The following is a 25,250-nucleotide window of genomic DNA, read 5'->3' on the forward strand; positions in this document are numbered from 1 at the left end:
TTAGGCTTAACCAGTGAAGATGGCCATCAAATCACCTCCCAGGCGAAACCAGCCTACAATCACCTCTACAATCACCACCAGGACAGACAAAGACGAAATTGTTAGAGACCCATGAAATGAGACTGCTAACAAGACAATTTTCCACAACATGAACACAATAAGCACCTAGAAGACATCCAGTCCTCCTCCAGACCAGGGGATCAGGGGAGAGAGGTGGCCTGGTTAGGGTGGAGAGGAAGCTGAAATAAACCAACCACCTAGGGGTAGCTGGGGCTGGCATGACCTCCTCTGGGACTGTTAGGTCACTATGGACGAGCAGAGACACAGACACTGGCAATTTAGGGGCAATGAGGGGCATTTGGGGGCATTTCCAGGGCACAGGACACTGGGGAGCTTGTTTCTACAATACATTTAAACAGGCCGTTTGGAGAGCTCACTGCCGTTTCTGACAGATTGCATGAGAATGAAATATTGATTCAGACGTGTAACAGAACTTATTCATTATTACCAGACTAAGTAATGGATTAGGTAAGGTCCTGCCTGCTGATTGGTTGGTAAGTGGTAGCTACAAGATCACAGGTCCGAGTTGAGCCTCGTAGCCCACCACATCTAGCTAGTTCAATACTGTGCATTGCATATACAGTTGAAGTGGGAAGTTTACATACACCTTAGTCAAATACATTTAAACTCAGTTTTGCACAATTCCTGACATTTCATCCTAGTAAAAATTCAATCAGGATCACCACTTTATTTTAAGAATGTGAAATGTCAGAATAATAGTAGAGAGAAGGATTTATTTCAGCTTTTATTTCTTTCATCACATTCCCAGTGGGTCAGAAGTTTACATACTCAATTAGTATTTGGTAGCATTGCCTTTTAAATGGTTTAACTTGGGTCAAACATTTCAGGTAGCCTTCCACAAGCTTCCCACAATAAGTTGGGTGAATTTTGACCCATTCCTCCTGACAGAGCTGATGTAACTGAGTCAGGTTTGTAGGCCTCCTTGCTCGCACACACGCTTTTTCAGTTCTGCCCACAAATGTTCTATAGGATGAGGTCAGGGCTTTGTGATGGCCACTCCAATACCTTGACTTTGTTGTCCTTAAGCCATTTTCCACAACTTTGGAAGTATGCTTGGGGTCACTGTCCATTTGGAAGACCCATTTGCGACCAAGCTTTAACTTCCTGACTGATGTCGTGAGATGTTGCATCAATATTAGCCACATAATTTTCCTTTCTCATGAAGCCATCTATTTTGTGAAGAGCACCAGTCCCTCCTGTAGCAAAGCACCCCCACAACATGATGCTGCCACTGCCGTGCTTCACGGTTGGGATGGTGTTCTTCGGCTTGCAAGCCTCCCCCTTTTTACCCCTTTTTACAAACATAACGATGGTCATTAAGGCCAAACAGTTCTATTTTTGTTTCATCAGACCAGAGGACATTTCTCCAAAAAGTACAATCTTTTTCCCCATGTGCAGATGCAAACCGAAGTCTGTCTTTTTTCTGGCGGTTTTGGATTAATGGCTTCTTCCTTGCTGAGCGGCCTTTCAGGTTATGTCGATAAAGGACTTGTTTTACTGTGGATATAGATACTTTTGTACCCGTTTCCTCCAGCATCTCCACAAGGTCCTTTGATATTGTTCTGGGATTGATTTGTGATTTTCGCACCAAAGTACGTTCATCTCTAGGTGACAGAACGCGTCTCCTTCCTGAGCGGTATGATGGCTGTGTGGTCCCATGGTGCTTATACTTGCGTACTATTGTCTGTACAGATGAACATCGCACAGATACATCATTATTTAAAAAATGTATTTCATTTGATTAATTAATTATATTATTTATTTCTGTATTTCTTCATCATATATGATAATGAGGGGGTGTCAAGCTAATTTATGTCGGTGGTATCAAAAAACAACCATTGGTTGATCAATGCCATGGTGCTTTGATGGATTGCATTTGCCTGGGCTTCGTTCAGCATCACAGAATGTGGGGCGGCAGGTAGACTAGTGGTTAGAGAGTTGGCCCAGTAACAGGAAGGTTGCTAGATTGAATCCCAGAGCTGACAAGGTAAAAATCGGTCGTTCTGCCCCTGAACAAGGCAGTTAACCCACTGTTCCCCGGTAGGACGTCATTGTAAATAAGAATTTGTTCTTAACTGACTTGCCTAGTTAAATAAAGGTAAAATATTGGACAGTCATACTGTAATGTACAGCCTATTGTAAAGAACGGCTAGCTGGAGTCGTCTGAGTGGTCGGCTGTAAATGCCCTCACCCGCTAGTCCTTCATGTGATATAATTGGTTGACTCACCGGTAAGAACAGTACAGATACTTCTTAGTCCAAGACTTTTAATATCTTCATCACCACCACACACTAGTATTGAAATCTTCAGTTTCCACAGGATGGACTTGTGGTTCAGAAAGGTAAGAACAGATAAATAATGTGGTGCAATAGAATATCTACACAGGAAAGAATGGCACAGCATCTATACAGGGATATTCACATAACAGCACATACATTTACAGCAGTATATGTAAAAACATCTCACGAGAGAGAGAGAGACAACTAATTAAGACAGGTGTGATTGATGGCCCTCTCAGGACTGGTGGAAATCAGTCATAAATCTTTCTGCGCATGAGGAAAGCCGCGGACAGATTCTGAAACATCTCGCCATGGCATAACAGTAGCGTGAACTATGAAAACACAGTGGTCAAGTGCGTATACAGACTATAGGAAAGAACCATCTGTAAACAATAACATCTACTGCAAAACAGTTCACTGCAATACAGGCACTTATAAAGGACAAGCACATGGAGTATCGGAAATCTACATAAGTACTATACAGTTACAGATGTAACAAGGTAATTAGGCCTAAGGTAATTGCTTGCAGTCAATCACCATAATGTAGCATTAACCCTCCCGATAATAAACCACACAACTCACTTGTTGAACGTACGTGCAATCTTGCTAAAATAAACACACTGACAACTTAGTCGGCAGCCAAACGTGCATCTTCTTCTTCTGTGGGATTGGGTTGGCGGATCGCAGCCAACTGTTAAAGTACATAAGCCTACATTTGTGAAATGAGCAATATTTGTGTGAACTCTTAAAAATCCTCTTAAGGATCAGACACTTTTTTCAATTTTCGCCTAAAATGACATACCCAAATCTAACTGCCTGTAGCTCAGGCCCTGAAGCAAGGATATGCATATTCTTGATACCATTTGGTATTCTTGTTACCAAGGAAACACTTTGAAGTTTGTGGAATTGTGAAAGTAATGTAGGAGAATATAACACATTAGATCTGGTAAAAGATAACAAAGAAAAAACATGCGTTTTCTATTAATTTCTTTGCTCCATCTTCTTTGAAATGCAAGAGAACGGCCATTATATGACTTAGGACTCTAGACGCAATTTAGATTTTGGCCACTAGATGGCAGCAGTGTATGTACAAAGTTTTAGACTGATCCAATGAACCATTGCATTACTGTTCAAAATGTTATATCAAGTCTGCCCAAATGTGCCTAATTGGTTTCTTGATACATTTTCAAGTACATGACTGTGCACTCTCCTCAAACAATAGTATGGTATTATTTCACTGTAATAGCTACTGTAAATTGGACAGTGCAGTTAGATCAACAATAATGTTTACTTTCTACCCATATAAGACATGTCTGTGTCCTGGGAAATGTTCTTGTTATTTACAATATCATGCTAATCGCATTAGCCGAACGTTAGCTCAACCGTCCCCAGACTACATTTTTTGGGCAAATGAACAAATTATTGTCTTTTGTTGAACAATCCAAACTTGTTAAGCATTATCCAAATATGGCATGTTTACACAATTTATTTCTGTTTTCAGCAGTTTCAATGGGGACTTTTATTTTGAAGGCAAACCAAAAATGATATATTTGTGGCTAATCGTTATTGTAGCTAGCTTCACATAAGTGGTGCTGAAGCGAACATAAGCAGTTGAGCAACGCGCCGACATTGATCAACCAGCATGTGTTAGACACCACCCACAGAACACCACCCATCACCCCATTTGATTGACACCCCCTCATTAAAATATTGGAGGAAGAAATACATTAATTAATTAATCAATTAATTAAATAAATAAAAATTTATAAAAAACAATTTAGTTTGAATAATTAGATAATACATAGAAAAATAATGAAATACATACTGATATGTAGAAAAATGAATACATTTTCATCAGTATTTCTGCATTTCCTTTCTCATTTATTGAATTATGTGTGGATTTATGTTTGTATTCATATGTGCATTTTTTTTTCAGGTTTGGTTCTCCATATGAATTAACCATATCAAACATAAATTCCCTACTTCTCGGAATGTGTTTGCACACACTACAGTGAAGGTTGAATAGGCAGTTCACGTACAGAAACTCCCTCAACGTGTCAGCAGAGCAGATAGAAAGCTGATTGTAAACACAAATCATAGGGTACATACTTCTACAACCAGAGACAGAAGCCCAAAACGCAGTCCTACCTAAATCAATGAGCTAGTGCTTAGCGTGCCTGATCTCCTCTGCTAAATCATCCTTTCATAATTGAAATGGCTCTTGGGCATTCCTCTGCTCTGTCAATTACAGAAGAGAACATGGCTACAGATGCAATGCAGGACATTTAAAACTTGTAGTGTATTTGAGGAGGAAGTTTGTAATTTCCACTTTGAAATTTCAGACTTGATTTTCCCTTACGAAAAATGTGTCAACCTCTACAAAAAAAATGCCATTCATTATAATACACATAATGATTCACATTATGATAATCCTGTTGTTGCAGGATTATTTTCCTGCTGTAGCAAACTGGCTCAAATTAAGATCCTACATCTGTAACTCCATACTCTGTCTCGGTAGCTAACACAAGCTGGAGAGCATTGCTAACAATACACAAACACAAGGCTAGGGGAAGATTTAGCTGTGTTACTGAAAGAACTGTCATTATCACTACAGATGAAGGGCTGTACACAAGACATAGCCGACATAAAACGTTAATATGCAGTGGATGACACCCTCTACACTGAACGCAGACTTTCAGAAATGGTTGTGTGTGCTGATGGCAGATGCACAGTGCATTAGGAAAGTATTCAGATCCCTTCATTTTTTACACATTTTATTACGTTACAGCCTTATTCTAAAATTGATTACATTGTTTTTTCCGCTCTCATCAATCTACACACAATACCCCATAATGACAAAGCAAGTTTTCAGAAAGAAACTGTTGAAAATGTATAAAAACAATAAAAACTTAAATATCACATTTACAGATACTAATATTATTATTATTATATATATAGCAAAATATAGTGTTTGTTAATGATGTTGTCTCTTAAATAGTGTTTATTAATGATGTTGTCTCTTAACAGTAAACTATAGTGTTTATTAATGATGGTGTCTCTTAACAGTAAATTATAGTGTTTATTAATGATGTTGTCTTTTAAATAGTGTTTATTAATGATGGTGTCTCTTAACAGTAAACTATAGTGTTTATTAATGATGGTGTCTTTTAAATAGTGTTTATTAATGATGTTGTCTCTTAACAGTAAACTATAGTGTTTATTAATGATGGTGCCTCTTAACAGTAAACTATAGTGTTTATTAATGATGGTGTCTCTTAACAGTAAACTATAGTGTTTACTAATGACAGTGTCTCTAAATAGTGTTTATTAATGATGGTGTCTCTAAACAGTAAACTATAGTGTTTATTAATTATGTTGTCTTTTAAATAGTGTTTATTAATGATGGTGTCTCTTAACAGTAAACTATAGTGTTTATTAATGATGGTGCCTCTTAACAGTAAACTATAGTGTTTATTAATGATGTTGTCTCTTAACAGTAAATTATAGTGTTTATTAAGGATGTTGTCTTTTAAATAGTGTTTATTAATGATGGTGCCTCTTAACAGTAAACTATAGTGTTTATTAATGATGTTGTCTCTTAACAGTAAACTATAGTGTTTATTAATGATGTTGTCTCTTAACAGTAAACTATAGTGTTTATTAATGATGGTGTCTCTTAAATAGTGTTTATTAATGATGTTGTCTCTTAACAGTAAACTATAGTGTTTATTAATGATGTTGTCTCTTAACAGTAAACTATAGTGTTTATTAATGATGGTGTCTCTTAACAGTAAACTATAGTGTTTATTAATGATGGTGTCTTTTAAATAGTGTTTATTAATGATGGTGCCTCTTAACAGTAAACTATAGTGTTTATTAATGATGTTGTCTCTTAACAGTAAACTATAGTGTTTATTAATGATGGTGCCTCTTAACAGTAAACTATAGTGTTTATTAATGATGTTGTCTCTTAACAGTAAATTATAGTGTTTATTAAGGATGTTGTCTTTTAAATAGTGTTTATTAATGATGGTGCCTCTTAACAGTAAACTATAGTGTTTATTAATGATGTTGTCTCTTAACAGTAAACTATAGTGTTTATTAATGATGTTGTCTCTTAACAGTAAACTATAGTGTTTATTAATGATGGTGTCTCTTAAATAGTGTTTATTAATGATGTTGTCTCTTAACAGTAAACTATAGTGTTTATTAATGATGTTGTCTCTTAACAGTAAACTATAGTGTTTATTAATGATGGTGTCTCTTAACAGTAAACTATAGTGTTTATTAATGATGGTGTCTTTTAAATAGTGTTTATTAATGATGGTGCCTCTTAACAGTAAACTATAGTGTTTATTAATGATGGTGTCTCTTAACAGTAAACTATAGTGTTTATTAATGATGGTGCCTCTTAACAGTAAACTATAGTGTTTATTAATGATGGGGCCTCTTAACAATAAACTATAGTGTTTATTAATGATGGTGTCTCTTAACAGTAAACTATAGTGTTTATTAATGATGTTGTCGCTTAACAGTAAACTATAGTGTTTATTAATGACGGTGTCTCTTAACAGTAAACTATAGTGTTTATTAATGATGGTGTCTCTTAACAGTAAACTATAGTGTTTACTAATGAAAGTGTCTCTAAATAGTGTTTATTAATGATGGTGTCTCTTAACAGTAAATTATAGTGTTTATTAATGATGTTGTCTTTTAAATAGTGTTTATTAATGATGGTGTCTCTTAACAGTAAACTATAGTGTTTATTAATGATGGTGTCTCTTAACAGTAAACTATAGTGTTTATTAATGATGGTGTCTCTTAACAGCAAACTATAGTGTTTACTAATGACAGTGTCTCTAAATAGTGTTTATTAATGATGTTGTCTCTTAACAGTAAATTATAGTGTTTATTAATGATGTTGTCTTTTAAATAGTGTTTATTAATGATGGTGTCTCTAAACAGTAAACTATAGTGTTTACTAATGAAAGTGTCTCTAAATAGTGTTTATTAATGATGGTGTCTCTTAACAGTAAATTATAGTGTTTATTAAGGATGTTGTCTTTTAAATAGTGTTTATTAATGATGGTGCCTCTTAACAGTAAACTATAGTGTTTATTAATGATGGTGTCTCTTAACAGTAAACTATAGTGTTTATTAATGATGGTGTCTCTTAACAGTAAATTATAGTGTTTATTAAGGATGTTGTCTTTTAAATAGTGTTTATTAATGATGGTGTCTCTTAACAGCAAACTATAGTGTTTATTAATGATGGTGTCTCTTAACAGTAAATTATAGTGTTTATTAAGGATGTTGTCTTTTAAATAGTGTTTATTAATGATGGTGTCTCTTAACAGCAAACTATAGTGTTTACTAATGATGGTGTCTCTTAACAGTAAATTATAGTGTTTATTAAGGATGTTGTCTTTTAAATAGTGTTTATTAATGATGGTGTCTCTTAACAGTAAACTATAGTGTTTATTAATGATGGTGTCTCTTAACAGCAAACTATAGTGTTTACTAATGACAGTGTCTCTAAATAGTGTTTATTAATGATGGTGTCTCTAAACAGTAAACTATAGTGTTTATTAATTATGTTGTCTTTTAAATAGTGTTTATTAATGATGGTGTCTCTAAACAGTAAACTATAGTGTTTATTAATGATGGTGTCTCTAAACAGTAAACTATAGTGTTTATTAATGATGTTGTCTCTTAACAGTAAACTATAGTGTTTATTAATGATGGTGCCTCTTAACAGTAAACTATAGTGTTTATTAATGATGTTGTCTCTTAACAGTAAACTATAGTGTTTATTAATGATGGTGCCTCTTAACAGTAAACTATAGTGTTTATTAATGATGGTGCCTCTTAACAGTAAACTATAGTGTTTATTAATGATGGTGCCTCTTAACAGTAAACTATAGTGTTTATTAATGATGTTGTCTCTTAACAGTAAACTATAGTGTTTATTAATGATGGTGCCTCTTAACAGTAAACTATAGTGTTTATTAATGATGGTGCCTCTTAACAGTAAACTATAGTGTTTATTAATGATGGTGCCTCTTAACAGTAAACTATAGTGTTTATTAATGATGTTGTATCTTAACAGTAAACTATAGTGTTTATTAATGATGGTGCCTCTTAACAGTAAACTATAGTGTTTATTAATGATGGTGCCTCTTAACAGTAAACTATAGTGTTTATTAATGATGTTGTCTCTTAACAGTAAACTATAGTGTTTATTAATGATGGTGCCTCTTAACAGTAAACTATAGTGTTTATTAATGATGTTGTCTCTTAACAGTAAACTATAGTGTTTATTAATGATGGTGCCTCTTAACAGTAAACTATAGTGTTTATTAATGATGGTGTCTCTAAACAGTAAACTCATACCACCTCATACTTCATTCCCTTGTCTTTTTATCACAACAGTTTCTACCAGTGATTATTCTCCAACCACTCTTTCTCTTATCCTGTTTTCATTGGGTTTGAATTAAGGGGCCATTACTCTGTGAAGAGCTTTGTTCATCATATTGTCTATCACAAGGCGCATTATGCAGCAGTCTCATTCCGGTAGTGTGGGAAAAGCCCCAGGAAGCAGAACGCAGACTAGTTCTAGCCTAGCTGGGAAAACAGGAAATGCTGACTTGATGGTGGATCATACTCATACTGAAAGGATACAGTGGCTTGTGAAAGTATTCACCTCCCTTAGCAATTCTACTATTTTGTTGCCTTACAACTGGAATTAAAACAGATTTTTTTGGGAGGTTTGTATCATTTCATAAATACAACATGCCTACTACTTTGAAGATGCAAAATATGTTTTATTGTGAAACAAACAAGAAATAACACAAAAAAACAGAACCCCCCTAAAGTCAATCCATTGTAGAGCCACATTTTGCAGCAATTACAGCTGCAAGTCTCTTGGGGTATGTCTCTATAAGCTTGGCACATCTAGCCACTGGGATTTTTGCCCATTCTTCTAAGCAAAACTGCTTCAGCTTCTTCAAGTTGGTTGGGTTCCGCTGGTGTACAGCAATCTTTAAGTCATACCACAGATTCTCAATTGGATTGAGGTCTGGGCTTTGATTAGGCCTTTCCAAGACATTTAAATGTTTCCTCTTAAACCACTTGAGTGTTGCTTTAGCAGTATGCTTAGGGTCATTGTCCTGCTGGAAGGTGAATCTCTGTCCCAGTCTCAAATCTCTGGAAGACTGAAACAGGTTTCCCTCAAGAATTTCCCTGTATTCAGTGCCATCCATCATTCCTTCAATTCTGACCAGCTTCCCAGTCCCTGCAGATGAAAAACATTGGATGGTGTTCTCGGGGTGAGAGGTGTTGGGATTCTGCCAGACATAGCGTTTTCCTTGATGGCCAAAAAACTCAATTTTAGTCTCATCTGACCAGAGTACCTTCTTCCATATGTTTGGGGAGACTCCCACATGCCTTTTGGCAAACACCAAACGTGCTTGCTTATTTTTTTCTTTAACTTCTTGGCGCACCCATCCCATTAGCGGGATAATTTTCGTCAACATCCGCTAAATTGCAGAGCGCTAAATTCAAATTAAATTATTACAAATATTTAATTTTCATGAAATCACAAGTGCAATATAGCAAAACACAGCTTAGCTTGTTGTTAATCCACCTGGCGTGTCAGATTTCAAAAAAGCTTTACAGCTAAAGCAAACTAAGCGTTTATGTAAGGACATCTCTCTCAGCAGACAAAACATTACAAACAGCTAGCAGCAAAGCAGTTTGGTCACGTAAGTCAGAAAAGCAATAAAATTAATCGCTTACCTTTGATGATCTTCGGATGTTTGCACTCACTAGACTCCTAGTTACAAAATAAATGTTCCTTTTGTTCCATAAAGATTATTTTTATATCCAAAATTCCTCCATTTGGTTGGCGCGTTTTGTTCAGAAATCCACAGGCTCGAGAGGTCACGACGGGGCAGACGGAAATTCCAAATAGTATCCGTAAAGTTTGTAGAAACATGTCAAATGTTTTTTAATAAGCAATCTTCAGGTTGGTTTTACAATAAATAATCGATAATATTTCAACCGGACCGTAGCTTTTTCAATAGGAGAGAGAGAGAAAATGTCTGCTCCAAGCTGTTACTCATGCAAAACTCTGCTGGCACCCAGCCATCCACTGACGCGATGTGATCGTTCTCGCTCATTTTTCAGAATAAAAGGCTGTGTCTAAAGACTGTTCACACCATGTGGAAGCTATAGGGGAAGGAATCTGGTTGCTATCCCTTTAAATGGAGGGAAGGCATGCAATGGAACAGGGAGCTAAAATAAGAGGCACTCCCTAGTTGGATTTTCCTCAGGTTTTCGCCTGCAATATCAGTTTTGTTATACTCACAGACAATATTTTGACAGTTTTGGAAACTTTAGAGTGTTTTATATTCTAATCTGACAATTATATGCATATTCTAGCTTCTGGGCCTGATAAATAGGCAGTTTAATAGGCAGTTTAGTTTTTCATCCAAACATCAAAATACTGCCCCCTACACTCAACAGGTTAAGCAATAGGCTTTTTTTCTGGCCACTCTTCCGTAAAGCCCAGCTCTGTGGAGTGTATGGCTTAAAGTGGTCCTATGGACAGATACTCCAATCTCTGCTGTGGAGCTTTGCAGCTCCTTCAGAGTTATCTTTGGTCTCTTTGTTGCCTCTCTGATTAATGCCCTCCTTGCCTGGTCCGTAAGTTTTGGTGGGCGGCCCTCTCTTGGCAGGTTTGTTGTGGTGCCATATTCTTTCCATTTTTTTATAATGGATTTAATGGTGCTCCGTGGGATGTTCAAAGTTTCAAATATTTTTTTATTTATTTATTTTTTATATTTTATAACCTAACCCTGATCTGTACTTCTCCACAACTTAGTCCCTGACCTGTTTGGAGAGCTCCTTGGTCTTCATGGTGCTTGGTTGGTGGTGCCCCTTGCTTAGTGGTGTTGCGGACTCTGGGGCCTTTCGGAACGGGTGTATATATACTGAGATCATGTGACACTTAGATTGCACACAAATGCACTTTATTTAACAAACTATGTGACTTCTGAAGGTAATTGGTTGTACCAGATCTTATTTAGGGGCTTCATAGCAAAGGGTGAATACATATGCATGCACCACTTTTCTGTTTAAATATATATTTTATTTATTTCCATATACATATATATATAAATAAATATATATGTCATTTTTTTCATTTCACTTCACCAATTTGGACTATTTTGTTTATGTCCATTACATGAAATAAAAATAAAAATCCATTTAAAGTACAGGTTCAATAGGCAACAAAATAGGAAAAACGTCAAGGGGGATGAATACTTTTGCAAGGCACTGTATTATCTCTAACCAGACATGAAGTCCACAGGAGAGCAGCACTAGTAAATATGTTGTTGAGTGACGCAACACACAGCACGGCGCGTTGGAGCCGTCATGGCACATCTGCAGTACAATGCTAATTTGTGTCTCCAGATGGACAACCAGTTAATAACAAATCAATGGAACAAATCAATGGCACAATTAAAACTGTAATTGGATTAAGGGACAAATAGAGAGATCAACCATCTGCTTTGTTGTCATGGTCACTTGGCAGGCACAACAAGCTTCCCCCTAAAGTCAGGAAAGCGGAGTCCCTGCCCATCTCCCAAAAACATCTGAAACCCTACCTCTTTGGAGAGTATCTGAAATAACTCCAACAGGGCACTTCTCTTTTCCTAAAATACTTTGTTCAGAGAAAATGTACTTGACACGATTGTGATGTGTTGTTGTCTCACCTAGCTTGAGTCAATGAGTATCAAACTCTTTGTTATGGCAAGCCTAAATCATTTCAAGAGTAAGCATTTGCTTAATTAACAAGTCACATAATATGTTGCATGGACTCCACACGTACAATTAGCTATAAGGTCCCTCAGTCAAGCTATTAATTCAAACACAGATTCAATCACAAAGACCAGAGAGGTATTTCAATACCTCGCAAAGAAGGGCAGCTATTGGAAGATGGGGAAAAAATCATAAAGCAGACACTGAATATCCCTTTGCTCATCTTGAAGTTATTAATTACACTTTTGATGGTGTATCAATACACCCAGTCATTACAAAGATACATTACAAAGATACATCCTTCCAAACTCAGTTTCCAGAGAGGAAGGAAACCGCTCAGGGATTTCACCATCAGGCCAATGGTGACTAAAAAACAGCTTCAGAGTTTAATGGCTGTGATGGGAGAAAGCTGAGGATGGATCAACCACATTGTAGTTACTCCACAATACTAACCTAATTGTCAGGGGAAAAGAAGGAAGCCTGTACAGAATAAAAAATATTCCAAAACATGCATCCTGTTTGCAACAAGGCAGTAAAGTAAAACTGCAAAAAATGTGGCAAAGAAATGAACTTTATGTCCTGAATAGAAAATGTTATGTTTGGGGCAAATCCAACACAACATATCACTGAATACTGCTCTTCATATTTTCAAGCATGGTGGTGGCTGCATCATGTTGTGGGTATGCTTGTCATTCAAGGACTAGGGAGTTTTTTAGGATAAAAAGAAATGGAATAGAGCTAAATACAGAACAAATCCTAGAGGAAACCCTGATTCACTCTGCTTTCCACCAGACACTGGGAGACAAATTCACCTTTCAGCAGGACAATAACCTAAAACACAAAGCCAAATATACACTGGAGTTGTGTACCAAGACAACATTGAATGTTCCTCAGTGGCCTAGGTCTGACTTAAATCAGCTTAAAAATCTATGGCAAGACATGACAATGGCTGACTAGCCATGATCAACAACCAACTTGACAGAGCTTGAAGAATTTTTTAAAGAATAATGTGCAAATATTGAATAATCCCAGTGTGCAAAGGTGATTCCACTGTAGCCCTCAGGGGGGTGAACACGTAATTACAGAGCATTTTGTGTAGATCGTTGACAGAAAATGACAATTAAATATATTTTAGTCTCACTTTGCAACACAACAAAATGTGTGAAAAATCAAGAGGTGTGAATGCATTCTGAGGGCACTGTATCTTAAGATGAATGCACTAACTGTAAGTAGCTCTGGATAAGAGAGTCTGATGACTAAAATGTTAACACGGATGTAATTTCCAATCATCAGTTTTGGAGGGTTGATTGGTACCTCATTTTGGTTTGATAAACACATTGATTAAGACTTTTATGGGTTTCTTTTTTCTTTACTCAGCAAATAGCTTCATTATGCAAATGCATTTCCTGTGAATAAATATATTTTTTGACAGAATCCTCTTGCTTATTTGGTGAAGCATTCAGAAATTCATATCCATGTACTAGGCAAACCTCATAGCTGGTAATACTGTATATTCCACATCCTTGAGGTGAACCAAATCAACATTTAAAAACACATAAGGGATAGTAAGAGAAGGAAACATCTCAGTCCGTTAGCAAGCCAATGTCTTTGATTCGACATACAGAATAATGAGACTTCTTCCTGTATCTCCAACTCTTCAGAAAGTCCATGTAGTCATCTGTAATCACATGTTGAGCTCTATCTCACCAAAGAGAGCCCTGAGGGGATTTAGGATTGAACAGAACCATCTACAGGACATATCCTCCAATTGACCCTTAAACATTACACCACTTTTAACATTGAAGATGGTTCTTATATTGCAAGTTGTAATAAGACTGGCACTGCAATGTTAATTACTCGTCAGAACAGAGTGAGAGGCCACTTACCTCCAGCCACTGTCCGTGGGACTGCATTTTGATGAGTACGCAGGGGTCTGGCTTGGACAGGGCGTCCCGGTCTGAGATACCCTTGCAGGTCACCCGCAGCTCCACTTTGGCCAGGCACGGGCTGTTGAACAGACCAAGGGTGTTGGCCGCAGACTCATAGATGTTGCTCATGGTGTGTGTGTGTGGCGAGTGTTCTGCGAGGAAGACAATCACACATATCACAGTGATTACAGGGAGTCGTCACTCATCATTCAGCACACGCACGCGCACACACACATACTTCCTCTACTTTATTCACAAATACACACAAACATCCCCAAACACTGTACATTAAGGAAACTTGATTATCACGAGGGCTCTTTGTTCCTTTAGAAGCCCCTCCGCCCCCACAGCTGTCAAACTGCTGCTAATTATCCCATGCTGATTTGATGAGCACACCAGACAGGATATGATAGCATTTTCCTGTCCAGCAATCACCTAATTAATCTCAACCCTCCAATTAGACCGTCAAGGTAAATGAGATCCGTGAGATGTGAAGTGATGATCCCAATCAAGCTCTTGCTGCTAGTGATTCTCTGATCCACCTCTACGCAGACGACACCATTCTGTATACTTCTGGCCCTTCTTTGGACACTGTGTTAACTAACCTCCAGATGAGCTTCAATGCCGTACAACTCTCCTTCCGTGGCTTCCAACTGCTCTTAATTGCAAGTAAAACTAAATGCATGCTCTTCAACCGATCGCTGCCCGCACCTGCCCACCCGTCCAGCATTACTACTCTGGACGGTTCTGACCTAGAATATGTCAATAACTACAAATACCTAGGTGTCTGGCTAGACTGTAAACTCTCCTTCCAGACTCACATTAAGCATCTCCAATCCAAAATTAAATCTAGAATCGGCTTCCTATTTCGCAACAAAGCATCTTTCACTCATGCTGCCAAACATACCCTCGTAAAACTGACTATCCTACCGATCCTTGACTTCGGCGATGTCATTTTGAAAATAGCCTCCAACACTCTACTCAACAAATTTGATGCAGTCTATCACAGTGCAATCCATTTTGTCACCAAAGCCCCATATACTAACCACCACCGCGACTTGTATGCTCTTGTTGGCTGGCTCTCGCTTTATATTCGTTGCCAAACCCACTGGCTCCAGGTCATCTATAAGTCATTGCTAGGTAAAGCCCCACCTTATCTCAGCTCACTGGTCACCATAACAGCACCCACCCGTAGCACACGCTCCAGCAGGTATATTTCACTGGTCACCCCCAAAGCCAATTCCCCCTTTAGCCGTCTTTCCTTCCAGTTCTCTGCTGCCAATGACTGGAACTAATTGCAAAAATCACTGAAGCTGGAGACTCATATCTCCCTCTCTAACTTTAAGCACCAGTTGTCAGAGCAGCTCACAGATCACTGCACCTGTACATAGCCCATCTGTAAATAGCCCATCCAACTACCTCATCCCCATACAGTTTTTTTTTTTTTTTTTGCTCCTTTGCACCCCAGTATCTCTGTTTGGACATTCATCTTCTGCACATCTATCACTCCAGTGTTTAATTGCTAAATTGTAATTATTTCACTACTATGGCCTATTTGTTGCCTTATCTCCCTTATCTTACCTCATTTACACTCACTGTATATAGATTTGTTCTATTGTGTTATTGACTGTATGTTTGTTTATTCCATGTGTAACTCTGTGTTGTTGTTTGTGTCGCATTGCTTTGCTTTATCTTGGCCAGGTCGCAGTTGTAAATGAGAACATGTTCTCAACTGACCTACCTGGTTAAATAAAGGTGAAAATAAAAAATAAATAAAAAATTAAAATGGACTAATACCAAATCTCCTGGTGCAGTGTTAGGCTCTTATATTCCTTTGAGAGCGTGGGACTAGGTTCTATCTGCAAAAAGATGATTCTGAGATAATTGGCATTGAATTGTGTCAGCTATTTTTTATCTTCTATTCTTTTGAACGTAACAACATGAATTGTGGGGTATTTAGAGTACTGTATAGGTAGAGAACATTGAACAGAACAAGGCTATGTCAATAACATAAATCTAACAAATATGCAGATAGAACCTTATAGTCCCAAGCTCTTGGCTTGATAATAACTAATCGAATGAAAGTGATACTATGGATCAGAAGACAACAGCAGCTTGTTAAGTCAGACAAGGTTACTACCACTGTAGCCCTGGGGAAGCAGACAGGGTTACCACCACTGTAGCCCTGGGGAAACAGACAGGGTTACCACCACTGTAGCCCTGGGGAAACAGACAGGGTTACCACCACTGTAGCCCTGGGGAAACAGACAGGGTTACCACCACTGTAGCCCTGGGGAAACAGACAGGGTTACCACCACTGTAGCCCTGGGGAAACAGACAGGGTTACCACCACTGTAGCCCTGGGGAAACATACAGGGTAACCACCACTGTAGCCCTGGGGAAACAGACAGGGTTACCACCACTGTAGCCCTGGGGAAACAGACAGGGTTACCACCACTGTATAGCCCTGGGGAAACAGACAGGGTTACCACCACTGTATAGCCCTGGGGGAGCAGACAAGGTTACCACCACTGTATAGCCCTGGGGAAGAAGACAGGGTTACCACCACTGTATAGCCCTGGGGAAGAAGACAGGGTTACCACCACTGTATAGCCCTGGGGAAACAGACAGGGTTACCACCACTGTAAACCTAGGGAAACAGACAGGGTTACCACCACTGTAGCCCTGGGGAAACAGACAGGGTTACCATCACTGTAGCCCTGGGGAAGCAGACAGGGTTACCACCACTGTAGCCCTGGGGAAACAGACAGGGTTACCACTACTGTATTGCCCTGGTGAAGCAGACAGGGTTACCACCACTGTATAGCCCTGGGGTAGCAGACAGGGTTACCACCACTGTAGCCCTGGGGAAACAGACAGGGTTACCACTACTGTATAGCGCTGGGGAAGCAGACAGGGTTACCACCACTGTATAGCTCTGGGGAAACAGACAGGGTTACCACTACTGTTTAGCCCTGGGGAAGCAGACAGGGTTACCACTACTGTATAGCCCTGGGGAAGCAGACAGGGTTACCACCACTGTATAGCCCTGGGGAAGCAGACGTGGACAGAAGATTCCACTTCCTTTTTCATTGAAACTGATAGAATGGTGTTCTAATCAAAGTGTCCTTCTCTGAGTAATTGGATTCAGCCTGACAGGCTAATAGCTAGCGACATCGTGGAATAACAGTCCCACCGACCGATCCCTGAGCAATTAAACGTTCCATGGAGAGAGGGAGAGAGAGAGAGAGAGAGAGAGAAAATTGATCGGACACCACAGCCTCTAGGCAATCTGCTCTTCTTATCTGAGGGATTTTTACAAACCATAGGTACACCGTTAGTGGGCATCAGAATATCTGAAAACTGATTATCTATTCATCAGCTACAGTCCCTCAATTATCCAATAGAAACTCTCCTTTGCAACTGTTGGACCACTGAAGTCCACCTAGATCAGCTAGATGCAGGTAAGAGTGTGCAAGGTGGTATTGAATGTGTCATTGTCAGATACCTTGATTACTCCAATTTTTATCTCGACCTGTGCACCTATGTTGTAAACTTTCATTCATAAGCTAGGTTGTAGCAACTTCATGATGGGTATAGGGAAATTTGAGTATCACGTAGTAGCCTAAACCTATCACTGTTACATTGAGCTGGGCGAATGGAATTTGAATGACAGTCATCCAATATGCTGTAATAGAAATGCCAAAAAGAATCGTCCTCCCTCATCTTCAACGTCACCGACCGCAACCGAAGCTCATCCATCAAAACCTCTGTCCTCCATCATCCATCATCCAGCCACCAGAAGGTCCATAACCAGCTGACAGGGTCGTACATTACAACTAAATGAACAGCCATGTTTACATACTGTAACTCCATGAAAAACTCTTTCCCAGGCATACACATTGCCAGCATGTCAATATTAAGCATCCCTTCACACACATACACAGGACAAGTGCACAGCTAGTGAACGACAGTGAGTAAATAAGCAACAACAACAATAACAAATATTTTCCCAGTGGCACTGACTTTGCTGATAAATACTTTATTGAGAGAAAATATACTTGATACGATTGTGATGTGTTGTTGTCTCACCTAGCGATGTTCAAATGAATGCACTCGCTCTGGATAAGAGTGTCTGCTAAATGACCCCAAAATAAATAATGAACAGACCGGCACCGGCACAGACGCCCTGACTCCCCTGCACTTCTGGTCGATTTTTCAAGAACTGTTGTTTTTTTTCTGGCTGAGGCCCATGCTATTTCTGTTCTGCTCAAGTAGGCTACTTGCTGGAGCCAACTCTATTCTAGGACACACCTGTAGCAATGTGCTTCTATGTTTGTAAACGCAGGTGTGTGTATTTGTCTATACAGTATGTGGGATTATGGATGTATATGTGTGCATACTGTTGAAGTGTGTGTGTGTGTGTGTGTGTGTGTGTGTGTGTGTGTGTGTGTGTGTGTGTGTGTGTGTGTGTGTGTGTGTGTGTGTGTGTGTGTGTGTGTGTGTGTGTGTGTTAACATATATGTGTCCGTGCAGTAGACAGTGGCAACCTGTAAAGGCTTTGTTAACAGCTGTGACTGGATGTGCTGCTGCTCTCTGTCACAGCAGGCCTCATAAAAGTGCTGATGCAGACACCATGGCAATGTATTACAGACAGAACACTGGCTGTTGCCGGCACCCTGGTGTTCAATAGCAGAAGAAAGATCAAGAACAAAGAAGCACAACTCAATTGAACACATTGACCTTTATCGAGGGAAGCTAATCTACTCTGGAAGTGCAGTGGACATAAGGCAATAGCCATTCTGGATATGAATGTCTGCTAAATGAATGTCATGTCTAATGTTTCATTTCCAGAGCCGTACTGTGTAAATCCCATTCTGCCTGTCTCCTGCCATCGCACTCTCGGCCTGGCGATGAGCAGCACTCCCCCTGGTCAGGTCTCACAGAGGCTTTAGGTTCATCCACAACATGAGAAGGAAATCCCAGTAGATTAGAGAGGTTTTGCTGGAATCCAGCAGTATATCCTTCCATTGCCTGCTTGACTCCCAGCAGCTCAGTGTGATCTGAGCATGAGGAAGGACTTTATCTGCTCTATGTTCCTTCTTTCAGATGCCACAATGTCAACTGAGCTACAGGCTACCCACGCTAAGTCAGGTACAGATGTAGGATCTTCATTTGAGACAGTTATGTACAGCAGGAAAATAATCCTGCAGCAACAGGAAATGTGTGGATTATAGTTAATGGAAATGTTTTTTTTTCCATTTGGGCAAATCAAATCTGACATTTTAAACCTTGAATAAACTACAAGTTTTACATTTCCTGCATTGCAGTGATCCAATTAAGATCCTACACCTGTATCACTCCCCTGGCACTGGACAATGCAATATCATTGTCACATTATTGCCAGTCAGTTACAGTATAATTTCCCTCCTGTTCAGCTCCACTTCCTGAGCCAGGAGGCCAGTAATCCTGGAGGAAATCAGATGTTATTCACAGCAAACCCAACATAATCTGATTACAGTATATCACTTCAAAACACGGTTGAAATACAAATGTCAATCATCTGAATGTTACACATTCTCCTTCCTCTCTCATTACCCATGATGCCTGAGGCTCAGGGCTGGGGATGACATAATTTATTCTCATGGTTGATGAGATGGACTGATGGTGTTAGAATGTTATGGGGGGAGTATGAGCTGCCACTCACACTAACCTCCATGCTCCATTGGAATCCACACTAAATGGGTCTGCTTGTTGCCTGTGTCAACACCATGGGGGGGTAGAGGCATTGCCTGTGTCAACACCATGGGGGGGTAGAGGCATTGCCTGTGTCAACACCATGGGGGGGTAGAGGCATTGCCTGACTGATGTTAGGGTTAAGGATTGGGCAATATTTATACTGTAAGAAATTTACCCATTTGTTATAATTAGCATATTCTTTGCAGATAATCAGGACGCTACTATGAACTTGAACTATTCATTGCATAATGAGCTCTGACTCGAATGTGGTCTGTATATTTCACAGTTGCCATGGAAGCAAGGGGAAGGGATCCCCTTTTTTTCCAACCTTCATTCTAAAACTCTCTCAGCGTCAGACACACCTTGCTACCAAACCCTCTGCTGTTGTACTGTACTGTCAAAGGCGTGGAGTTGAGTTCCATTTCCCCCCTGACCACCACTTCTACGTGTCATGCCAGGAGAACAGACAAATATACAACTGCATCCTGAGTTCATTGGAAATCCCTGCAGCTCACTGCATATTTTTAAAACCCAGTTAAGCAACATTTTGACGCTAGTAATTACCCTTTCACTGAATGGGTGATGAATGAACCCGTCCATGTGATTCAAACCTGGTTCCACTAACAAAGGCCTGTCTCTTGCTGCGTATTTAATAATTGGGGACGGTAATGGGTTCAGAAGCAACTTTAGAAGTAAAGCTTGGATCAGTTTCAGATGAAAGGAAAGAGGAATATCCCTGCCTGGTGTTGGTGTGTTGTGTGTTGTCATTCAACGAGGTGTCAGAATGAGGTGAGTACCAATGGAGGCTGCCCGAGGGGAGGATGGCTCATAAAAATGGCTGGAATGGAGTGAATGGAATGGTATCAAACACATGAAAACTATCCTCCCCTCAGCAGATTCCACTGAGTGGGTAGATACTCAGCTTCCACTGAGTGGGTAGATACTCAGCTTCCACTGAGTGGGTAGATACTCAGCTTCCACTGAGTGGGTAGATACTCAGCTTCCACTGAGTGGGTAGATACTCAGCTTCCACTGAGTGGGTAGATACTCAGCTTCCACTGAGTGGGTAGATACTCAGCTTCCACTGAGTGGGTAGATACTCAGCTTCCACTGAGTGGGTAGATACTCAGCTTCCACTGAGTGGGTAGATACTCAGCTTCCACTGAGTGGGTAGATACTACGTTCAACATGTCACTCCCACTGGTACAATGCTACAGCTACACTACAACACCTGCTCACTCTGACAGTGTCAAACTATAGGAATGCTTTTGCTTCGGCCCAGCACTAACACACCGTATTCATCTACTTATGATAAAACCCTTTGAATCAGTTGTGTCGGTGCTGGACTGAAACCAAAGCTTGCACAATCCGCAGCGCTCCAGGGCTATAGGGTTTGAAAAAGCATAAGTCGCTCAGCTCAATTACAGGTGAAAGGATACTTTCTGAATTTCACCCTAGCCACTGAAAACCAGATGCAGGGACATGAGGGGGGGATCATCTCGGACTCTCTGTCTGTAGTCATGGAATTCTCTGCAAGGCGAAGGACACATTTGTGGGGGGATGAATTTTTTGGCCCGTTTATTTTATGTCTACATGTCACTGTCAGTCTGAAGTGATGCCTCAAGACGTCATGGTTTCAGTAAGCTGATATCTCTCAATGATAAAAATGCCTCTTCGCTATTCATGGAAACAGAAGGCAGTGAGAGGAACACCTCTTACTCGAAACCTGAAAACAATGAATTATACAGCAGTCAGTGTGCATGGACTACTCATTACTCATACGTGCTCTCAGAGGCAGACCAGAAACTGACAATGGATTTCAAAAGCAACAGGGTGTTATTAGTTGGATTTCCATTATTTTACCTTTCCAATGAATGTCCTTATTTATTTAACAGTGGTCAGTTCATCAGGTTGACCAACGCATGTCAGTGCTAACAAACCCCAGCTCTTCATTCTTTTTAAAATGGCAGAGAATGAATGACTTGTCTTAATTCATTTACACACACACAGAAGCCAGGGTAGGATGGAATGGAAAGGCATCACAAGAGGCTGCTGAGGGGAGGACGGCTCATAATAATGGTCAGAACGGAGCAAATGGAATGGCATCAAACACCTGGAAACCATGGAAACCATGTGTTTGATGTAGTATTTGATACCATTCCACTCGTTACGCTCCAGCCATTACCACAAGCCCATCTTCCCCAATTAAGGTGCTGTCAACCTCCTGTGAATGCCCTCAACATGAGCAGTATGAGTTAGACTCAGCTGGCAATAACACATCAGCTATGTTTTTCAGCCACTCACAGGAGAGAGATTCAGGTGTATTTGCATATTCATAGAAACATCACGATCAGTTCCTTGTTGGCTTCTTTTAGGGGGAACTCCCTCTAACCGCTCTCTCTCTGAGCAACTGTTTGTGTGTAGGCATGCAGCTGCACTTGATCAGACAAGATCATTTGGTTAGGTATAATTCTCTTGATCAATTTACCATATTTTTTTGCTAATGCCTGCATGTGTGTAAGCTACAAGTCTTTATTTAAAAAGTAGTATTATTGTTACTATTTTACATGCCTTCAGAAGGGAGCCATTTTTATTGTCAATCACGATTATTGGTCAGTGCTTGACTTGGACTGAAATAGGTGCCGGTACTCATGTTTATATTTAGGAGCAGGAGACCTAAAATACTTTTGAGCTAGTATTCTATAAGAGGAACAGGAGATCAAGCAGTAGAAATGTTGAGGTGCCAGTACTCAGCTCCGGTGAGCTCCTGCCCAAGTCAAGCACGGTTCTTGGTTCAAATTCAGGGTGTTGATTGCACGCCCTCCATAGGTCAGGAAAAATAGTTCTATTGAAAGACTGGGAGAGATGTTAGACTGAAGTAGGGCAGTGCTACAGGGTGGCAGGTAGCCTAGTGGTTACAAGTGTTGGGCCAGTAACTGAAAGGTTGGTAGCTGGAATCACAAAGCTAGCATCTGCTAGATGACTAACATGTAACAGCATACACAGCTAGCAAATTTAGTTCCTTGGAAGTTGTAGGAATGTACATTATTGATTCTGGGAACGAAGTCATAAGTTTCCTGACCGTTAAAACTGAAAGCTATTTAAACATTCTGAGAACGGAAGTAAACATTTCTCCTGTTCTGGGAATGTACATTTCAGGTTGTAGGGAGGTTCTGAGAACATTTTTCTATGGTTCCCGGAAAGTTTACCTGGGAGGTTTTATTAACGTTCTGAGAACGGAAATGATAGGTTATTTGAAGGTAATTAAATAGCATTCTGAGGACATATTTCGATAAGACTGCTAGCTTAGTTGAACTGTTTTGAACTCCAAGCACAAGCAAGACACATGGAAATGTATTTGCTTAGGCATTAATCATGGAAACACATGGAAATGTATTTGCTTAGGCATTAATCATGGAAACACATGTATTGTTATTGTGGCATGGCATCGGGCTCCTGAGTGGTACAGCGGTCTAAGGCACTACATCTCAGTGCTAGAGGTGTCACTACAGACACCCTAGTTTGAATCCAGGATGTACCACGACCATGATTGGGAGTCCCATAGGGTGGTGCACAATTGGCCCAGTGTCGCTCGGGTTTGGCAGGTGTAGGCCGTCATTGTAAATAAGAATTTGTTCTTAACTGACTTGCCTAGTTAAATAAAGGTTACTTTTTTTTATTATTGTGAGATTCAAACCTATGATTTCCTGCTCCCTATCCATGAAATTAGTCGACCACGCCATCAGGATGGAGCTGGCATGACATGTTTTTTTTACTCATAAAAAGCTGTTCATTTTAGTCTATTCAAACAGACCCTATGTCAAAGGAAACAAGCACTCATTAACATCAGATGTGGCCAATCAGTGTGTGAAGCCAACACACCTGAACACACTTAACCAGATAGAGGATAGAGGGTTTTGTTGATGCTGAGAACAGAACATATATGTTTTCAAATAATATTCTTAGAACCTTCTTTGAACTATACTTATGTTTTCTTGTGGTTTTTATGGAAAGTTTTCTTAATTCTCTGAGAACATGACTTTAAATAGAACCACGAGGAAACCTGCAGAAAACGTTATGCTTTTAAGTACTGAAATTCCCACAGAAGAACGTTGTTTCTTAACGTTCTCTGAACATTCTGAGAACATGACTTTGAATAGAGGAAACCTGTAGGAAACGTTATGGGAAGGTTGTATGCAAAATAACCGTAGTACAACCCCACTCTCGCCAAGCACTAAGAAACATATGGTTCTGAGAACATGATGTGCTAGCTGGGTTCTCTAGTGACCTGCAGCACAAACTACATCAGATAACCATCCCTGTTCATATTAGGTGACGAAACCATAACGACCCTGCCCTGTGAATCCATTCAGGGTGAATGAAGGACGCTCATAACTTCATACAGATTAAATAAAAACCACCAGGTTCCACAGCCCAATTCAGTTGCGTAATAACACAGATTGGCAAGAGCAGGTACGGGGACAGGTAGATATGACCTCATTGTTGCTGGACATATTTGAAGTACTGTTACCAACACATTTTCCTGCAACACTTGCAAAAGATATGATCGATGTAGCCTTTCCTACAACCTGTCAATTATTCAACCTTGGAAAAAAAAGCCTTGAGAATCTACAGGCAGGTGTCACACATAATAAACTAGGCCTATGTAAAACTGGGGGAATTCCAGCATCAGAAACATTTTGATCAACAAAGTGAATTATAACAGATATTATTTAAAAAATGTTCAATATCAACAATTTTCAATGCATGTTTATGCAAATACTTTGTCATTAATTCTAAACTCACCTTATAAAAACATGAACAAAAATAATCCCAAACCAGTGAGTGATGCTGACAAAAAAAACTTTTCAAATTCAAAGGCTCCGATTTGAGCAAACTCGGCTAAGAAAGATGACTTCACCACACAGAAAACCAAACCCCATTCTCAATCCATTGTTTATATCAGCAGCGATAGAGGAGCCTGCCCTCTTGACGTTCAATGTAGTTGTGTCTCCCCCTTTCCTCTTTATGAAAGACGGTTGGAGAACAGTCCCAAAGATGATTTCACTGGCTCCCGATGCACCCTCTTCTTCAATGAGATGTTGCTGCGCGCTGCGCTATCACTATCTTGACAATACTGCCCTCTGGTGGCTGTCGTTTTAAATTAGTTTACACCTCCTGTCACACTTGAAATATCTTGTGCTTCGTACCCACCACATACTCTCAAAATGATAAATAGATGCTTTCACGTTAGTTCACCACTCTGTATTGATCTGTTAGAAAGCCATTCGTCAGATCTTGTTCACTCTATGGTAATCGGCCTCTCACACATAGCCCTAGGTTTAGTGACTAATTATGTTAGTAATTGCTCTTGAGGATAAGACAGAGGATATGAGGG

The 25,250-nt window shown here is 39.6% G+C and overlaps 1 protein-coding gene across 3 annotated transcripts in view; it reads right to left on the reverse strand.

The window, feature by feature from the left end:
• Positions 1 to 24,945, reverse strand: part of LOC110535394 (copine-4) — an 83,444-nt gene extending 58,499 nt beyond the window's left edge. For all 3 annotated transcript variants that reach the window (XM_090189021.1, XM_090189020.1, XM_090189016.1), the window contains exons 1-2: positions 24,659 to 24,945; positions 14,072 to 14,265 (exon numbers count right to left, since the gene is read on the reverse strand). In XM_090189021.1, coding sequence (XP_090045147.1) covers positions 14,072 to 14,242 — 171 coding nt within the window. In that variant the 5' untranslated portion in view covers positions 14,243 to 14,265; positions 24,659 to 24,945. The remainder of the gene's footprint in view (positions 1 to 14,071; positions 14,266 to 24,658) is intronic.
• Positions 24,946 to 25,250: the final 305 nt, after the last annotated feature.

Source organism: Oncorhynchus mykiss, chromosome 2, assembly GCF_057628025.1.
Source record: "Oncorhynchus mykiss isolate SJ-2025 chromosome 2, ASM5762802v1, whole genome shotgun sequence".
Taxonomy (NCBI): Eukaryota; Metazoa; Chordata; class Actinopteri; order Salmoniformes; family Salmonidae; genus Oncorhynchus; species Oncorhynchus mykiss.